A 20,132-nucleotide genomic window follows, 5' to 3' on the forward strand; every position below is an offset into this window, starting at 1 on the left:
TTCATTTTGACATCCTGGGAGACACTGTGAAGGTACTAACAGACCATAAACCCCTGCTCACGATATTCAAAGGATCAGCACTACACCACCCAGCGAGAATTGAACGTTGGATGCTCCAGTTACAGCAATTCGACTTCGATGTACAATACCGAGCTGGGGCCGACAGCCCTGCTGATTTTCTATCGCAACACCCCCGAACAGCCACAGTTAAATAACACGAAGTAGCCAGGGAGACAGAGGAGCATGTATGCCAGATAATAGTGTGTGCCAAATCTAAAACTATGAAAATTGACGAAATTGTGGAAGCAACAACAGGGACCCCTGCCTACAAATGGCCAAGAAGGCGTTCCTAACCGGCGAGTGGAAAACGTTCCTCAGCGCTGTCACCCACCGGACGCCCCAAGTGCAGGAGATGATACAGCCATTATTTGGGATACGCCACGAACTGTCCTCGTCACTGAAAGGCCTCATTCTCAAGGAACATTGCATAGTAATGCCAACCAACCTCCAAGAGAGAGCACTCCAACTCGCACACGAGGGCCTCCAGGGGATTGTGAAGACACAAGCCTTCCTCAAATCACGAGTGTCGATGCCACAAATACAGAAGAAGGTCATCAAACTTGTTGAAACCTGCACGGTATGCCTAGCGACCCGCAGGCCCGGACCACCAGAGCCCATGGCCTGTCCGCCAAGAAGCGAGTGCCGCTGGGATGCAGTAAGCATTGACTTCTGCACGATCGCCAATGAGGCTACCTCCTGCTGGCCATAGATGAGTACACTAGATACCCAGAAGTCGAGCCAGTCAATTCAACAGATGCAGCAAGGGTCAGCACAGCGCTAGAGAAAATGTTTGCGGTCCATGGCATACCATCATCAATAAAGAGTGACAATGGCCCGCCGTTTACAAGCAAAGAGTTCAAACGCTTCATTGATGACATGGGGATCCACCACCACCACATCACACTGTGCTGGACCCAGACCAACAGTAATGTAGAAAGATTTATGGCATCAATCACCAAAGCTGTGAGGATTGCGAAGGATAAAAGACGATTGTGGCTACCTGAACTGTACCGGTTCCTTCGATCCTATCAACAAACCCCTCACTCGGACACCCAGGCCAGCCCGCAGCCTTGATGTGCGGGGTACCCATCCAGGCAAGGTTGCCACTCCACCACACGTGGGAGCCACGCCCCCCCAACACCCCCAAGTAGACTTGGAACGCATGGAGCGCAAGAGAGAGGAGCATAACGCAAAGGAAGACAGATCAAAAAGAGCCATACCTATTGACCTCTAGGTAAGAGATCCAGCATTGGTGAGGAACCGGACGCCAAGAGGAACAATGGCCCTCCCCATATCAGTCTCACCCCTGGACTATCACCCACCGAGAGCATGGGTTAGTCACGGCTGCACAAATACCTGAGACAGTTACCTGGAATGTGTCCCATTTCAAGCAGACGCCACACACCCTGTGGGAGTAATCCCAAGAAGAGAAAACCCCCACGAGGGCCTGCTCCCTGTCGACAGGACACCCACCACCAGCGGGAGAACAAAATGAAACGCTGAAGCAGGAGACTGCTGCACCCGAAGACCATGGCAGGGGACAGCCTCAATCAGGCACCCCACACAGAGAATGAGGAGAATGATACTCATTCCGGAGGCGACTGGTACATACTTGACAACCCTACTGATTTAGGCAGTAGGCTACTGCTGTTTAAGCAGTCCTACCGCCTACAGATTTGGGTGACAGATCCTACTGCTTCTTACAGGGGTAGGTAATTTATGTGACGCTAAGGCAGGCTGCTTGAGACTGGCCCAGGAGAAAGCATGCAACACATTAGTTAGTCTGTCTGTGAAGTGGACAGGTAAGTGATTACTTTGATTGATGGGCTCAGACCAATCCAGTCACCTGACAGCTACATGACTCTGCCCCGCACTCTGCCGGCACAGCCCTTAGGTGTACCACCAGTGAAGGCAAGTGGCAGAGCATACCACCATCACACAGCATCTGCATATCAGACTGAGGAGGTTATCAGTCTCCATGTTGTTCAGTTATTAATCTTGCACTGCAGGAATACATATGTATTGGCCATGCTGCTGCTACAGATCAGTTACAAACGTTGCCTACAAGCTCTGTGATTACCTTCTGTGCAGTTAGGTAATTGAATTTGGTGTGGAAGTGGTCTGTTGTGGTCACCCCGCATGGATTGTGCTAAAGGATTTCTTCAGTGGACACTAAGGAGAGGAGGAGCTTGTTTGGAGACTGCTTTGGCAACAAGCTTATAACCACACTCTCAGCACGGAACACATGCGGTGTGGAAGTGGTGCAAGTGGTCTTTTGTGGTCCGTTGGGGATCAGTGAGGGTCGGCCGCCGACAGACACCTAGGAGGTGTAGAAGCCCTTAAGAGACAAGTAAGTGGACTTTAATGAATACGTAATAACACGTCCGTAAAGACAAAGTGGAAGTAAACATTTATTTTTTGGCTCGGAATACGTGAAGACCCCCTCACATTCTGCTAGTTCAATAAAAATCAGACTGTGTTCTAGTGCGTAACACAATCCTAAGGCGTGGGAATAATAAAACTTAAAAGGGCAAGCCTAGTTCGAACAGATGAAACTACGAGGCAGAAAAAAAGCAGTGTACCCAACACGCGGCGGGAGACTGTCGGATTTATGTTCCCTTGATCCCGCCGCAATTTAGGAAGATGGCACACTGGATCTGCGGCAACCAATAACTGAGGGCGCCCAGTAAATTATCAGGAGACTATGTGAACTAGCGACGTAGCTTACCAGACTCATCGGGAGACTGTTGGACCTCGGTCCTTTGATCCCGACGTCTTCAGGAGGTCTCTTCGACAGAGCTGAGCTGTGCTACCCTGACGCCCTGATTTGTCTGAGAAGGAGCTTTTCCTACGAGCCCACTCACGAGATGCTAGCCACGCCCAGGACATGGCGGGCAAGGATGTAAAGTGATTCCAGCACAAAGCCTTTGATTGGCAGGAAAAATACCTGTTTTCAAAAGCTATTTAAAATCTTTAAAGGGTCAAAAGAAACATATGGTTGCTGTCAAGGCAACACAAAAGGGGAGAAAAATCTACACATTGCCCCATCAGCCATTGAAGATAAAAACCACAAAGTGGCCATGAAATTGCGGAGCAATCCCATCCAGGATGACATAAGAGCTCCAGAATGGGAAGAGCCAAAAACTGCCAGTAGTCCTCTTGCCAGCTGCTCAGAGGGTCTCCCAGATTCAGTTGGGGGGGACACGCTGTCTGCAGCAGGGAAACAACATGTGCAAGCCCAGGTCTATGTGGAACCTGCTGTTTATACACCAGTAAGAAATAGCGAATTGCAGGAAGAAGAAAACACATTGGCAGAAAATTGGAAAAGAGGATTAGAATTTACAATAACAACGACAAAAATGTAATAAAAAATAGACGATCACTTTGGGAAAAAAAGACTCATAAGTGAACATGAGCCCACTCAGGGAAAGGACAGCATGCCAAACTTAAATAAAAGACCCAGAAGAAACAGTGGCTCTGTAAGTACATTAATGGATTTGGACATAAGTGAACAAACACTTGGAAAGTTGAATTTATTCGGTGTGGACAAAAACCAAGAGTCGTTGAATTTTGGTCAGGAAGAAAGACTGGCAGAACAGCAATTGTCCCTGGAAATAAGTGACCACCAAGCAGTAACAGCACAAGCCAGGGATCACTCAAATTTAAACACATTGAGTGCATTAAATTATGTGCTAAACTCATTAGTCTCAATGTTTGAACTATTGAAGGGTGAAGTTCAGTCGCAAACTGGCTCCTTAATAGAAATGACGAATGAGGTGGCCACATTGGAAAGGGCAGTAGTAGGCTGCAGTAATGCCATCAATACAAATGTTATGCAAAAACTACAAGAGCTGAAGATTGAATCAGTTAAGCAAGGCTTAGACCTTTCAGCAATCCAACAGTCTTTGGCAGCACAGACGAAATGTGAAGAGGCAGATCTGGCTGTGAAACAAGACATATTGACACAACTGCAAATTCTGACCCAAAGAAATCTGGATATTGAACGAAAGGAACTTGAAGAGGGGCAACACTCCCAGGTGGATGATATCCCTCTCTCTGAGTCAGTCTTAGAGGAGTTCCGGAGACTGGCTAACCTAGAAGAGGGTTATCAAGATGAAGAACCAAATCCAAAAATTCTAATGGTCAACTCCCCAAGTCAAACGGAAAACCACGTGGAGGGTGAGAAAGAACCATGCTCGCAAAACGATCCTCTGGGAGGTAAAAGAGAGAGAAAGAGGGAAGCAAGGACGCAAAAAAGACTGAACGAGAAGGTAGTTCCAAAGAAACGGGAAAAAAATCAAAGAATCAGAAGAAAGGGAAAAATAAGAACTCGGATACTAACTCATTCCTGAAGAAAATCGGGGGCGGAACAGAAGATTGTTGAGTTAGACTCAATGGATGGTTCCCAGGCGAAAGTGGAGACAGGAAGGAAGACCAAAGAACAGGACAAAAGGTATTAAAAAAGCCCAAGAAGGCTTAAGAAAATCTGGAACATCAAAAGAGTCCAATACAACTCTGACATCGAGAGGAACACAAACTGAAAAAGTGAAGATTGATTCGTCATTGGACACTGTGTTACCTAATTTGAAGGGAGTCCTAACAATAGCCCCGATATTCCTAAAGGCCAAATCAAAGACAGGGGCAATAAAACCACCAGGAAAGGACGTAAACTCGGGAGTAGCATAAACAAATCAGAAGATTGCCCCGATCTTCCTAAAAATGACTCAAGTTCCGAAAAAAGTCGCACCTCCTGTGGAAGAAATAAAACTGGGAGAGGTAAATGTAGGATGATCGGAGACATCAGGATTGGTGTGGGGAAATTCCAGGAAACAGACGAGATAGTGAATCCAGACTCTGGTATTTCAGCAACAGAGGAAAGATTAAGAGCACAAGAGGGAAGAGAAACCAAAACTGCATCTCCATTTGCAATGCCGATAATTTGGTTATCACTCTCTACAAATAAAAATCACGCAAAATGTCTAAATCGGGGGATGATTCTATCAGTGCTAAAGAAAGTACCAAGTCTTTTTCTAGTTAACAGTAGAGATGTAGAGTTCGTAAGATTTCCAGGCCCAAATCACCCTCTGGTTGCAGAAGTAGGCTGTACTTCAAGAAAGGTGTATGTGGCTATTGAGGAAGCAAAATCGGGCTTGAAGAAATTTGATATTTTAGTGTCAAAAACTCAACCAGAATCACAGCAAACAACGGGTCCAGGGGGTCTGAAAGGTTCTCAAAAACAGGGTGGGGGAAACTGTCATCTAACTCAACTCCTGATTCCCCCCGGCTCTGGCGATTCATCGAGAGACACTAACAAGGACAATACCCTAGCACTGCTCCCGAGTATCCTCACTGAGATTCTCGAGAAACTTGGGCTAGGCCAACAACCTCTTTAAAAATGAAGGGTTGAAGGTCATTTGTTGTAACACACGGGAGCCCAACAACTTCACATCAAGGGCAATGAAAAACGATCTCTTTGGGGACGGGGATGTCCTGATGCTGCAAAAGACATGGATAACCAATCAAATTGCAGTAGAGGGATATCACATAGAGGTGCACGGGGCCTCCCAGAAAGCAAGAGGGAGGCCCACTGGTGTGTTGCTTATGGCCTTCAAATGCTCAAAATTCAAGGATGTCACCATTATACAATCGAATACACCGGGTTTGCGACACTAAGAAATAACAAATGTGATCGGGTGATGTTGTTTTATAATATCTACTGGAATCCTGTGTGTTCAGAGCTTTGTGTTTTTTTGGACCAGCTAGCCAAATCCCTGGGGAAAATTAAAACATTATACTCGGGAGCAGACATAATTTTGGAGGGGGATTTGAATGAACAATGTACTCAAATGTCAAGAAATCAAACAAAATTAACTGGGAGGAGAATTACTAAGAACGGTCATTTATGGATGGAGTTTTTAAATGACTGGGATCTTAAAATGTCAAATGTAAACTTGCCAGGAGACATCCCAGAGAAACCCTCCAGAATACAGGGCACCTCAGTTTCAACACTGGATTATCTGTTTCTCTCAGGTCCCCTTTTCGAACAAAAAGTCACCTTGAATATTAGAGAAGGGGGAGGGAGTGATCACCTTTGTTTAGAGCTCTCCTTCCCAAAAATAACATCAGAAACTCAATTAGGAAACACCCAGAGCTATGATGTCAGGAAGGGAAGAGTCTGTTTACTTAAATATAAAGTAGGGGAACGAATCTTAATGAAAGGCTATCAGCTCTGCCCGAGCATATTCAAAAAGAGAACTGCACCCCCTTAGGCTTTAAAAAGTTTATTTGGTTAACTTGCCCACCCAAGACTAATGGTGGTGGACCAAAACAAGTTCACCGACATGTGTATGATGAGGAAGCAATGGAAAAGAAAAAAAAACTAAACAAGAATTTAAGATTGGTAAAAACAATATGGGCAATGAGGAGGATCAAAAGGTGGAAAAAAGAGCCTTAAAAAACTCATATAAAGAGTGGTCACTGTCGAGTAATATAAAAAGACATCAACAAGACGGGGAACATATACTAGAGCTATTGGGCAAAAGGGATGCAAAGGGATTTTGAACCGTAATACATGAGTTGGAAGGGAAAAAAAACAAACCAACAATGTAATTTGGTTCCAGAGAAAGAATGGATTAATTATCTAAGTCTAGCCTTTGGTAAGCCCGAAAAAAAAACTGTATGCCAATGTAACATACAGGCTAATTGGCATTTAACTTTCAATGAATCAGATATTGAAGAACTAATTTTGAAAGGGTCCACCTCGAAAGCTGCAGGACCAAATAGTCTGACCTATCAGGTATTGAGGAATAGCTCGGGTTTGTGTGCAAAATTGCTTAATTGGCTTTTTAGAGAGATCTTGGCCAAGAAGCAATTGCCACCTTCATGGTGAACCGCTACGGTCATCCCCCTGTTTAAGGGGGGCGATAGGACGTTGGCATCAAACTACCGCCTTATCGTCCTCCTGGACATTGACAGCAAGATTTTTATCTTGTTGGGAGAATTGGAGACCTGGTAAAGAAGAGCAAGGGTGTTATCCAAATGTCAAACGGACTTCAGGGGGGGGCTTTCTACTGCAATAAATGGTACGATGATAAACCTATTGAGTGACAAAACACAGGAGAGGGGTGAAGAACAACTGTATGGAGCCTGGGTTGACTTCTCCAAAGCATTTGATCAGGTAGATAGGGGAAGGCTCTGGCAGAAGGTAAGAGCAAAGGGTATACCGGAAGGTCTCTTGGGGATGCTCATCGAGTTCCAAAGAGAGAATGACATTAGAGTGCGATTGGACACAGAGGGTAATATGTCTGAACCGGTCAGAGTAAATTGGGGGGGGGGGGTCAGGCAGGGATGCCTCGGGGCCCCCTTATTCTTTAATATGTAGGCATGGGGGACTACTTAGCGCTGTATGCGTTGGCAAGTCCAGTATTGAATGGGACAAAAATTCACTGACTTGCTTACGCAGACGACAAGGTGGTCCTAGTCAGAACGGCCATTGGTCTACATTGCTTGCTCAACAGTCTACACCAGTATGCAGGTGAAAATGGGCTTTCCTTAAATCCAAATAAATCTAAGGTAATGGGGGGTGAGGTAATAACAAGGGTGGAGGATATGGTTTATTTGGGGTACATAGTCTATGCAAACCCAGCAATATGTAAGGTGGAGTTGGATATCGAAACAAAAATAAAACCTCGAAACAAAAATAAAACCCCTTGCAGCACAGATGAAGAAAACTCTGTGGAAATATGGGAGATTTTCAATAATTCTGGTTCTGAAGTTCTATCAGGCAAAGGTAATTCCCGTCTTGCTATATGGTCTTGAAGCTAAACCCCAGTTATGGAACCCCACGTGGCAAAAATGGGAAGGCCTGTTATGGGAACATGCTTTGAGTCTGCCAATGAGCCTGGTGTCAGGAATAAGGGTTGGTGCAAGAAGGGAGTGTGCATAAAAGGCTGAGAAAAGTAAGAAAACACGGAACATGTGAATCAACTACAATTCCCAGCAGCACTTGGGGAATTTGTAGTTGAAAATAGCGCACCCGTGTGACCAGCTGTGAGGGATTAGCAACAGCTTATTAAGGGCCAACGGCGCACGGTAGGTGTGGTTTATTTTGTTTTCCAGCAGGAGCGAGCGGTGAAGGACTACAGCCTTTGCAGCCGCGTACGATGTCGTAGTGAAGGACCGAAAGACTGAGCGGCGGCAGGCAGAGAATTGCTGCCAGACTTCTCAGGGCGCATTACTGTGGTGTCTGGGACGGCTTGCGGGCCTCCCGGACATACGAGAAGTATGGGGAAGGGCTGGAACAGTATGAGCGGTGGCGGGCGGAGAGGTCTCAAGACACTGCTGTGGGTGTGTTAGCGCTGCGTCCGGGACGGCTTGCGGGCCTCCCGGACTTAAGATAAGTGCGGGGAAAGGTCTGATAAGATTATGAGGTTGGGATATGGATCTTGTAACACCTGGCTACAATGAATGGGGCAATCGTATGAGTCTCATGAACATTGTGCTCGCTCATTCAGAAGCGCTCCTCGCCGTGGGGAGTTAACAACTCGCTCATCCAGTGCTGTAACTGGGTGTTTGGAAAAACCAAGAAAGGAGAGCCTGTGGTTATCATTCATGTTACATGTGCAGAGTTTTATGTTATGTTTGTGCTTCGTGCTCGCCCTGAGGGCCATGTGTTTTGTCAATCATTGTGAGTGTTAACCCAATTGTTTATGCTTGCTATCCATGTGAGTCCTTGTATTCAAGAAGAGTCCTTGCACGTATTAAGGTGTATCAATATCCGGTGCTGTTAAGCAGGAAAGGTGCTTGAATACTGCATGCACAGAGGGCTCAATGCATGTCCTAAGGTGTATCAAGATCAGTTGTTTCTAAGCAGGATCTGGTTATGAATGTTACAGTTATGTCGTAATTACAAGCTACGATAGGTAGGGTTTTCTCCCGGTTGCTTCCCTTGTCCTATCCAAACTAGGTGTCCCTAACCCTGTATCCGGTGTTCCTAAAATCCCCTACCCTATCCACAACCTCTCCCTAACTTCTCTTCCCCCCATTGGCTGCCACGTGGTAACCTGTTTTTTTCATATCAGGTACCTGTGCCAACCACGGTGGGAGGGTCGACTTCATTCGGCTTCTCTGCTTCGGGAGAGAGTGTCGAATTCGCTCCCCTTTGTATTGTGTAACATTGACACCTGGCGGTGGTCAATCTCAGATTTGAGCTGGGTCTCAGATCCCTAAAATGCCAAGTTGGTTAGAAACTGATACTATTGCAACAACGGATTACCACAGCTCAAGATAACTCATTGTATACAGATATGAGGAAACACCTAGAGGGGGGTAGATCAAAAACTCTGGAAAAGTTAAACTTACTGGTGAAAGAGTTACTCTCATGTGCAGATATAGAGAGAAAATTGTTGCAAGAAAACCCAATAAAGGCAAAAAGAAAATGGGAGGAAACGGACTGGATCCATACTACTGAAAAGGTAAAATTAGGGTCCATTCCTAACCCCCTACAAACAATAGATCGAAAGCTGGGCTTTTTTAGCAAATATTTAAATCAAGTTCCCCGACTGGAGAATTAGGAATACATTCTTAAGACTACGATTGAATATCTTACATACTGGTGAGTTGTTAGCAAGAAGAGGAATGGGGGAAATGGCCTTAAACCTCTGCCAGATTTGTAAAAACCCAGAAAACCAATCCATTAAACATCTGATGATGGAGTGTGAAGGAACTAGATGGGCCAGACAACAGTTCTTTTTCTCTGAGACAACATTGGGCACAAGATCAATTATGGGAAATATTGATTGATGGTCAGTCTCAGCAGAAGTCAATAGCTGAGATATAAATACTGGAGAGCTGCAAGATAGGGCTTTAAGCCCTTGGTAAGAAGGGTTAGCCTGCCTCTTGGTAAATTTCATGATTCGGAACATGGAAGGCTTAGTAGGCCCACCGTTTTATTATTGTTTGGCCCGTGTAGGTTTCCTAATCATTTCCAATTAGTTACTTGTAAAAAAAATAAAAAATTAAAAAAGTCATTTAGAAAGTATGTTACTGTTACTAAATTTAGCAAGAAAGATAAAGGGAGTGTCACCTCATTCAAGGCGCACAGCACACATTGTGGATTGAAACGGATGCAGGTATAATAAACAAAAGTAAAAGTATGCTGGCATTCATTTGTAAAAAACTAAGTTTATAGTAGAATTTAGAGCAGGTCTGCTGAATTTGGAACAGGTTTACCGGCACATGTTTGGACCCAACACTGGGCCCTTTTCAAGGCAAAACTGTGTATAATTAAATAAAATCAAACCCACATGTGACATACCATTGCAGAAGAACAACAAATGTAAATGAATAATAAATCATAAACGCTCCCAACGATAAGGAGCATATGTAGTTAGTGGTACAACCGGAAATGCAAAGAACATGTGTTGACATCACGCACAGATCATATGTACAGGGTCAGATAGAACAGAAAAAACCCAAAAACAGAATCCATATGCACAGAATATGATAATAAAACAGATACAACAAAACATTACCAATGTGGATGAAGAATGTTGTTTCTGAAACAGGATGTTGGGAAACCAAAAAAAGGGGCGGAAATGAAAAACAGCAATGAGGAAAAGTCCTGGCTGGACAGTCAAAAAACAATTCAGTGGCAACTGGTGCTATGATTGAGTGGAGGCCCACAACACAAACATTCACAAAAATACCATTGGGTGAACCCTCTGATTGATTACCGGTCCAGTGCTACACATAAAGTATGACATTCTACTGAGAGAATATGTTTGATCAACCTGCCATGCGCAAATTCTATAGATGTACTGTTGTCAAGAATAGTGGGTGGGGTGTCCAAATCTAAAAGCCCATCCTAAATGTTAGGTGCGAGAATATGGAAGAGAAGTGTGTTAAAATACGAAAGCAAGAAAGTGCTACCCCATGGTAAAATGAAGTGGAATTTCATGCGGGGATAATGGTGTCCCTAGAATAGCCATATCATGTGAGACCACTCCATGCAATACAAAAAAAAAGTTTTAGAAATTTGATTACCGTAAATATTTTGGAAGGAGTACTGCAAACCCTAAAGATGATCGAAAATGGGACGGATACACCGTTTGTGGTGTAGGCGAACAAGCCTGTGGGAATCAGCGGGATGAAATATGGAAAGCCATGTTTTAGGCCAAGTAACGTCTTGTCTGTAAACAGATAGTAGAAGGTTCTTGGTGAAAGTGGTTACCTGAGATTCTGAAGTTTACACAAAAGTGGGTGGTTACGGTCGTATAGTGTGGTTCTTGCTGGACAAATGCGATTGGCGTATCCAATTAGTTGCCTCACGGAAAGAACCTACGAAAAAAGTAACCCAGGTATGCGTGCGTGAGAGACAAACTAAGGAGAGCGAAATCCCATGGTGGTACAGAATACAATGCGCGAGTAAGACCCGTAGGAAATCTCATTCGTACCTGATATCACGGGGTTTGATCCCCAGCAACATAAATCCTGCAGTACAAGTACGCGCTAGATTCAAACACCGGCCTGAAACCTCTCGGAAAATGTATAGGAAATTCCAGGTTGATGTAAAATTGGTTTTGTTTTTATATGTGTTTTGTGGAAATATGATTTTGTTGATTTTGAAAGCTTATTCTGTTACCATATACCATACATGCCAACCCTCCCGATTTAGGCGGGAGACACGATTTTTCAATTAAAAAATTAAAAAGTGTTATTTTTCGACTGTCTCCCGCATACAATAACATAGCTCTCAACTCACACGCTTTTGGCGGGTGTCACCCGCCTTGTAAAAGGCTGACTCACCCGCCAAGCCTCCAGCACTCCCATTCATTTCAATGGGCGTCTCACCCGCCAAAAACAAAATCGGGTCATTTCACCCGCCTTTGCAACACAAATGGTTGAGAGCTATGCAATAATTATAACCCCAATGCAATCCTATGGGAAAGTTACATTCTCCCGATTTCTGTTGTGAAATCTCCCTCTCAGGGGTTCCAGAATGTTGACATGTCTGATATACATACATGCCAACCCTCCCGATTTAGGTGGGAGTCTCCCGAATTTGCAACTAAAAATAGTGCTATTTTTTACTGTCTCCCGCCTAAAATAACTATATCGCCAATGTAATCCTATGGGAAAATTACCTTCTCCCGATTTCTGTGGGTTAATCTCCCTCTCAGGTGTTTAAGAATGTTGGCATGTCTGCATATATAATTAAAAAAAAAAAGAATTTGGTCTTAGCTTTCCATTTAGAATTATACATTTAAAACATTTGAACATCTTTCCTTGTTGTGCTGTTTGATGGGTTGTGTATTAATGCTCCAGTGGTGCCAACAATGTAGATTGTTGTAGGATGTTGGCAAGTATGCTGGTACCCTCCACTAGACTTCAAGGATACATCCTGAATGATGTCTATAGACAGGCGCAAGTCAGAAGGTCCAGGAATGATGGAGCCCGTTTCAAAAGTTCACGTTTGTTCGTTTTGTTTGATTGTGGAGGGAATAGTGACAGCGAACACGTGGGCAAGCAAACAAAGGTGACGCAGAAAGCCCGCGAAAAGCAGTCCACACTCTAGTGAGAGAGAGAGAGAGGTACGTTACGAGCCCGCCTGGTCATGCGGCCTAACGGCTCCTCACCACAGACGTCACTCTTTAGAGAATCACAGGTTGAGAGAAAAGATTTTCTTTTTCCAATAAGATTATATTTTTTTTTAACAGGAGTTATACAATATTTTATTATTAAAAAATTAAACATCGGTAGAGGGAATTTGAAACCGAAAGCTGGTGCCGGTGTTGTGTGACGACTGATGAACTGGCTCGATCATTCTGCCATGGGGGTGCAGAATATCATCCAACACCGGCTCGGAGGAGGAAATGTCACTTTGCAAGAGGAAGCAGCCCGCGGGCCAGGAAGTGATGCAATTAGAGGGCGGAAGAGGCCATTCAAAACAAGTAAGACATCCCTGAGATCTGAAAGGTTCCCCCGCAGCCAGAGCCCAGACTAGAGATGGAGGCGCCTCCTCGCAACAGCACTGCAGCGCGCGGCCCGCAGGAGCCGCCCTCGCCGAGCCCCACTTCTCCCCAGCAGTCCGAGGAGGGCTCGGAGGAGGAGCTACTGCTGACCGAGGCCAGGCACCCGCTGCAGGTGCTCGAGGGCCTGAACAGCCTGCGCCTGCTGCGCTCTTTCTGCGACGTGGTGTTGTGCTGCGGCGGCCAAGACTTCCCGTGCCACCGCCTGGTGCTGGCCGCCTGCAGCTCCTACTTCCGGGCCATGTTCTCCAACGCCGGCCTGGCCGAGGCGCAGCAGGAGCGGGTGGCAATCAACGGGGTGGAACCGGCCATGATTGGGGCCCTGGTGGACTACGCCTACACGGCGCAGGTGCGTGAGAGAGGCTGGCGGTGCCTCCTGGCCCTTGCAGTCCAATGCGTATATCTGCAAACGAAAACTACAACCCCCGCACCCCACAAATGCAATGGCCAGTTTGTGGTAACAGCCAGAAGTTACGCTGCTCTGTAGCATACTTGCAAACATTCTGTGGCCAAAAAGATGTAGTATTGTTCAAGTTTGAAAAAGAATAATTTCCATAACAATGACGTCAGAGGAAAATGCACAACATGGAAAGCTGTTGAAATATTAAAAATGTATAATTCTGAATGCTAATACCAAATTGTGGGCAGATGCTGTGTGATGGTGTACACTCTGCCACTTGCTTTCACTGCTGGTTCACCTAAGTGTTGTACCAGCAAGAGTGCAGCACAGAGTCACGCAGCTGCTGGGTCAGTGGATTGGTCTGAGTGCAATCAAAGGAATCGCCTACCAGTCCACTGTATATAGACAAACTAATTAATGTGTTGCATGCTCTGTCCTGGATCCTGCCTTAGAATCACATACATTACTTACTACTGATTTTTACAGTGGCATCTGTCACTGAAATCTGTAGGCGTAGGACTGCTTCAAAAGCAGTAGTTTACTGCCTAAATCTGTAGGGTTGGCAAGTATGCTGTAGTCAAGTGTGGGTTTTTTGGTGGTTGTGTATTTTTGGAGTGGTTGGTCAGTGCCTGCTTTTGTTCGAAGATTGGCGAGCATCACCTATTCAGAGGGAAATCGCCAGCTCCATGTCTTTGGGAGCCACCTCGACTAGAAACCGAGCAAGAATGTGCTGCTTGTAGTAGGGCAGAAGATGCTCCTTCCTTTTCATGTTGCCTAATTAGTTCTGATCCTTGTGTCGGGATTATTTTTTCTGACAGCTCAAGGTTAAAATTATTACTTATGGTATAAGTAAAAAGAGTATATGAAAGAAACAGTTTTTCAAGTCAGAACAGTGGTGCCCACCTCTAGTCCCTTCTTAAGGGACGCTGTGTTGTCACATTAAGCCAGTTGCCACTCTTTGGTTATGTTGCTTCGGATTCTGGGACGTGTATGTTCGATCGCTTCCCGTTATGACACAGCCTAGAGAACGCGCAGATGGACAGGTGATGTTAACCAAAAAGTCGTCACTGTCTTTAAGTGACCACGCGAAATGGGGCCTCTTGGCAATTATTTTATTCGCGGAATCCATGCACCACATATTGCATGTTTTACATTGAGGTATTTGCCATCTTGGCCATGTGCTTTTTCTTACAGCATCGTATACTGTCCCTTTTATGCGGCTAATGTACTCTATTATGGTCGCACACTGCCTCCTTCTTGTCTTTGGAAAGGGTCATGTTGGCCCTTGAATACATATTATTTTATTGTTCCAGAAACCAGCTTTGCCACCCTTGCCTTGAAACACGCGGTGAATAGGCGCATTATAAGTAGTGCATTCCATACGGTGCAGTGTATAAAATCCCTTCCATTTTCTGTTCGTTCCATAATAACCCCTTTCTGTACCATATTCCTCACCAACTATGGTTTATGTTCGTTTGCCTATACACTGCCTCGGTCATACAGTGCATAACATTTCTAAGCTGTAGGCCCTCCTGTTATATGAGCACTCTGTGATGTTCATTATATGTACCTTCCACTCCAGAGGTGAGCTAAAACGTGGTTGTAGACCCTCATGGGTGGAAGAAATTCCATAGAACAAGGTATTTGACTCGTATTCATTCTCAGTAGAGGGGTCCCACACTCTTAGCTTAAATAGTAAAACTTGGGGTTTTACCCTACGTAACAACGGGTATTCCAGACATGGACCCCTTGCTCGCTGTGCTTTTAGAGAAGCTCCGCTTCGCTTCACAGAGGGAGCCCAATAAGGCAGAAAAGCGTGTCTGGGGTGGCTAAGGGTACTTTTGTTCAGAGGAGAATTGCTTAGCGTTTCGGTGCTGCACTGCCCTTGTTGGTGGGACCAGGCTGATATTCAAATGAATATTTATCCTCTGTGAAGGGTGCAGAAAGAACACGTGGTTCGTTCTCAGTAGAGGGACTCCCACACTCTCGTTGTACAGGGTTCAAAATTGTTGGCAGCTACTTAACTCCTGGTTATAGCCAAGGGGTGCCTGGTTAGCTTTAAACCAACAGCTACCAGGTTCTACTTTGATTTCCCCCCCCCCCCCAACCCCACATTTCAAGTAGTGCCATAGAAATGGAGCTGTGTGATATGAACTGTGTAGATTTTGGAATAAAGGACACACTTTAGGGACAATGAAAGCATACTGGACTATATAGAATGGGCAAAAAGTTAGCATCCTGCGCACATGTTAGGTTTTTTTGCCCTCTATGGGATGGCTCTTTGGATGTAGCTCCTGCCTAATGGGTGATACTGGATACCCAGAAACTGCTTTTGCTCCTGGTAAACAAATCCTAATTTTCAATCTCTGCTGTAAAATATATATATCACACACCACCAGCTCCATACTGTTCGCTAGTGGTGCATACGTCTTTCCACATGTGCCCAAATTACATAGAGCTATTTGGTTCCTCTTTGTAGCGAAGACCAGCCAGGTAATACCAGCTGCTACCAGGAACATCGTTTTACTCCTCTGGCCACATGCTACCAAACAGCCAGCCCAAAACGTGACAGACCCTCTGCTGAGAACATTTAGATTTCCTCTGCTGTACAGTAAGGTACCCACAGAATGGTCTACAGCATGGTCTACAGCATGGTTACTCGTGTGACCCTCGGGGTGTTTTGTATTTCAACTCCTGTGGGAGTTGTAGTAAAACACACCTGTAGAGCAACACAAAGAGTAACCGTGGTCTACAGTCACGTTTTAACCCACAGTGATTTACCAGAGGAGAAATGTCTTTGTGCATATCAGTCAGGTCCCACGCACAAGGACAGTCCAGCACTGTAATGCTAGGAAATTCTCCTCTGAACAAGATTAGCAGCAGAATACACACTGTTTGGGGGTGCACTGTAAAGGGGCGATAGGACACCTCTAAAAGACTTTTAAAGCCTAGTGGGTCATATTATTGACAAAAACCTACTTTAAATATTATGATGCAACGATGTGGCATGCTGTGTACAAGCTCCCTGTGCAGAGGAGATAGCCCTGGCTTACTTGGTGATGCATGGTGTTTGGGAGTTTCCTGTAGCTCCTTGTTGTAATGTAGTCATCTCATGTCATGTAACTGGCCTGGAGTGCTTGCTGTGAGAACGTTGATGCATGAATGCAGCTCAGGAGAATGTTGAGTGGATCTGTGAGTGAATGTTCTGAGAGTGTCAGTTGGGGGCCTGAGCTGGGATGGTAGGATGGCCTGTGTGTTTTCTCCTGTGTATGTAGGTCCAATACCCCTCCCCATCCTGGTCCTGTACTTCATGTCATGTATATAGCACAAGAGTAACTGGATGGTGTATATAATGTACATTCTGTACAATACAGCTTCCTGGAACAACTTGTGACTCCACAGTAGGTCTGTGAGTGAGTGCCAGCATGAATGACCACCTCCAGACTTTATAACACTCCTTCTCTTCAAATCCTGATTGAAATTCCTGCTTGATGCTCATATCTATCCTGTATATCATCCCTTGCACCATAACTTTGCCACCAAGACGTGCAAAAGGCATGCAGTTCCCAGTAAATTTTCATGCGGGCTGTGTTGCTGCGTTTTGTGATTATCGAACTAATCGAGCCTGTGCTACTCTGACTAGAACACTGGTGGTTCTTCCCTGTGTGCGTTGGGTCACGGACCATGTAAGGTGGAATTGTAAAGCATTCCTCATGGTAGTTATGGCAGCCTTGTTGCTCATGGCTCTGTAAGAGGAGTTAGGGTGTTGGATGGGTATGGTGGTTGCAAGGGCTTGGCGGGTGGGAGAAAGTAAATGGATTGGTGTAGGCTAGAAATGCCAGAGTCCTGAGTGATAGTTTCGCTCCATGTGCTTTGTGGCAGCGATATTTGGATTGCTCTTTTCTATTAAACGCACATCCATGCTTTATTATGACAGCAATTCTGGAACTAGTGGGCGAAGTTTAGTTCGAAGTGGGGTGGGGGTAGGGAATATTTGGGTTAAATGCGGAGTCCTGTTATTGGAGTTTAATGCTGGAAGAAACCAGAGTTCTACTCTGGTTATTTAAGGGGATGATTTCTTGGGGTGCAGACTTCTTACTGTTGTAGGTGTGGTTTTATATTTATTTTTTTTGTGTGGTGGTGTTGGAGATTCAAGGCTGATGGGCAAGAGCAAGGAACACCCACCCGACTTCTGTTCCGAGTTTGATCTGAGCTATGTGCAGTCTGTTGCATGTGCTGGCGAAACTTACCCAAGCGGGTCCTGTTTCTGTTTAATCCTGGTTTGTGAGGATGGTCTCGTGGTGGGTGTTTGGTCAATCCATTTCAGTGTGGTTTATTTTTAAATTTTGTGTGTAAATGTCTTCGGTTTGTGTTTGACTCCTAGGATGTTGTTACTGAGACTGGGGTGCCTAGATTTGTCTGGTTTGCTTGAATTGGTCCGGTTTCTAAGGGTGCAGAGCGAATAACTAAATTGGGGCCTTGTGAATAGCCAGTTTATGGGGCTTCTGGCAACTAGTTTTCTTACTCTGTGCACAGATGCCTCCACATTGAGTTCCAGAGCTTGCTAAACCGAAATGAGAAGCAAAATTCTGATGTTTCGGATGAAACTTGGCACGTCTGGATCAAGGAAAAGCTCTCAATATGAATAAGGGTGCATGAATAGAGAAAACTTGAGCGGAGTGGGAAATAAATGATCCTGTGACTGGATTATATTAGTGATTAAAACAGCAGAAGAAGAGTGTCAGAGGGAGAACAGCTTGTGGCTTTGGAAAATAAATTTTTGGACAACCAAACCATACAAGGTGCAAAAAAAGAAGCTAGACGGGGAAATTAACAAATTCAAACAGCTAAGCCAAGATATAAAAATACAAAAATTGAAAAAAGATCTAAATTACAAAGAAGACCATAACAAGCAAGATACAACCACGCCGGCAGGAGGGAGCGGAGTTGTACCAAACACTCCAGGACAGTAGATTATTTACAGAGGAGGACAAGCAGGTTTATACAGATGGTGTCCACCACAATACGATCAACAAATGAGAACATGCCAGTGGTATGAAACTCAGTAGATAATAACTTGGCTATCAGAAACTTGTTTAGCCACATACACTTGAGGACTGAAAAGCCCTTCTGGAGGAGGTCCATATCTTTCGTACCAGTGGCAAGAGCAGACACTTTTTTTGAGAGATAGAACTCCAGCGGTTTTTTCTCAACATTAGATTGAACAAACATTTTTGAAACATATATTTCCCAAACCGCAATAGGGGGAAGTTCCATCCACCAATGCAGAGGATAATACATAAGGCTTGAAAGTGAAGTTTATCCCCCCCCCCCTTCAATCGCATCTGCCCTGCAGAGATAATAGCCTTTGAAAACATAGCCATTAGACAATCTCTGGCTGCAATAAGCAAACTAAGTCATTGGCGAGATAACCTTAACAGGGAAGAACGCTCGAGTCTAACATCACTATGTAATGCAGCTAACGCCGTCAAACCCGCCAATGAAGATGGTGGCATTGTCTTACTTGAAAATGAAATTTGGATATGTTTCTCACATTACTTTTGTTGCCTCAATTGTAACCTGCTAGCCCAGTGACTTTTCCTTACCGCTTTTCTTTTATATTCCTCCTACTGCATTCCTTTTTCTTACGTTATCTGTGTCTCCTATCTACTTCAACTGCTTCTCTATTGGCTATCCTTCCCTTCCCAGCAAGTCTGGTAAAAAAAAAATTCAAAAAGGATATCTTGGCTTGCAACCCTGGTCTCCCCATCGCCAACACCTTTTCCAGTGCCTCGGCTAGCCAAAACCTCACTGTTCCTTCCCCTGATCTATGGACCCCTCATATGATCTGTGCTATGTCCTGTCTCCTCCTCCCATTAATGGTGGCACCCGCTGGGAAGTCCTCATGGCTTTCTTTGACTCCCCCCAGAGTCCTCATTAATGTCTACCTGAACGGCACTGTCATGGTGCAAGGCCCTCAGGCTAATCTCCTCCTCTTTGATAGATGGTCCCCTTGCCTCATTTACTTCCTCTCTTCTCCAGCTGTCCCCCACTCTGCTCCTTTGGCTACCCTGCCCTCCGCTCCTTCTGCCTCATCTCAAGTTCCCTCCGCGCCTCCGCAGGGCGTACCCCTACCCGGAAGGTTTTTAAGGCTAACAACCTTCTGCATCTTGCTACACTCAACTCTCGCTCTGCTGTGGACACTCCTCTGACATCTGCCACCTCCTAGAAGAACTTGACCTTGATGTCCTCGGTCTTACAGAGACTTGATTCACGGCCAGCTCTGTCACGAGTTTTGACCCTCTCCTCCCTGATGGCTACAAGATCCTCTCTGCCCCTAGATCCAACTGGCCTGGACGGGGAGTAGCCCTGACCTTCCCCGAGTGAATTCCTGCCTCTATCATTGTCTCTGGAGGATAGTTCAGGGGCAACACGCTCGACCTGGAAGCAAGACTACACGGAGAACCACAGGTTCGATTCCCCAGGTCCGCGCTTAGAAACCTCAGGGTATTAAGCGTGTTATAAATAACCCCTTGTATCCCCATTCAGACATACTCGTCTCTCTTCCCCTCTGTGTCCCCTCTCTTCCACCCGACCTCTCCATCCTCCCCTCCTGCACTTTTTCGTGACCTCTCCATCCTCTC

At 45.2% G+C, this 20,132-nt stretch overlaps 1 protein-coding gene across 2 annotated transcripts in view; it reads left to right on the top strand.

The window, feature by feature from the left end:
- The first annotated feature begins 12,824 nt into the window (after window positions 1-12,824).
- Window positions 12,825-20,132, top strand: part of LOC138521846 (kelch-like protein 20) — a 263,869-nt gene continuing 256,561 nt past the window's right edge. Inside the window, exon 1 of one of the 2 annotated variants that reach the window (XM_069634988.1) lies at window positions 12,825-13,010. In XM_069634988.1, the coding sequence (XP_069491089.1) occupies window positions 12,933-13,010 (78 nt within the window). In that variant the 5' untranslated portion in view covers window positions 12,825-12,932. Of the gene's footprint in view, window positions 13,438-20,132 lie in introns of both variants that reach the window. The other variant, XM_069634987.1, reaches the window with a different exon arrangement.

This window comes from Ambystoma mexicanum, chromosome 13 (assembly GCF_040938575.1).
Source record: "Ambystoma mexicanum isolate Mex_15411 chromosome 13, UKY_AmexF1_1, whole genome shotgun sequence".
NCBI lineage: Eukaryota > Metazoa > Chordata > Amphibia > Caudata > Ambystomatidae > Ambystoma > Ambystoma mexicanum.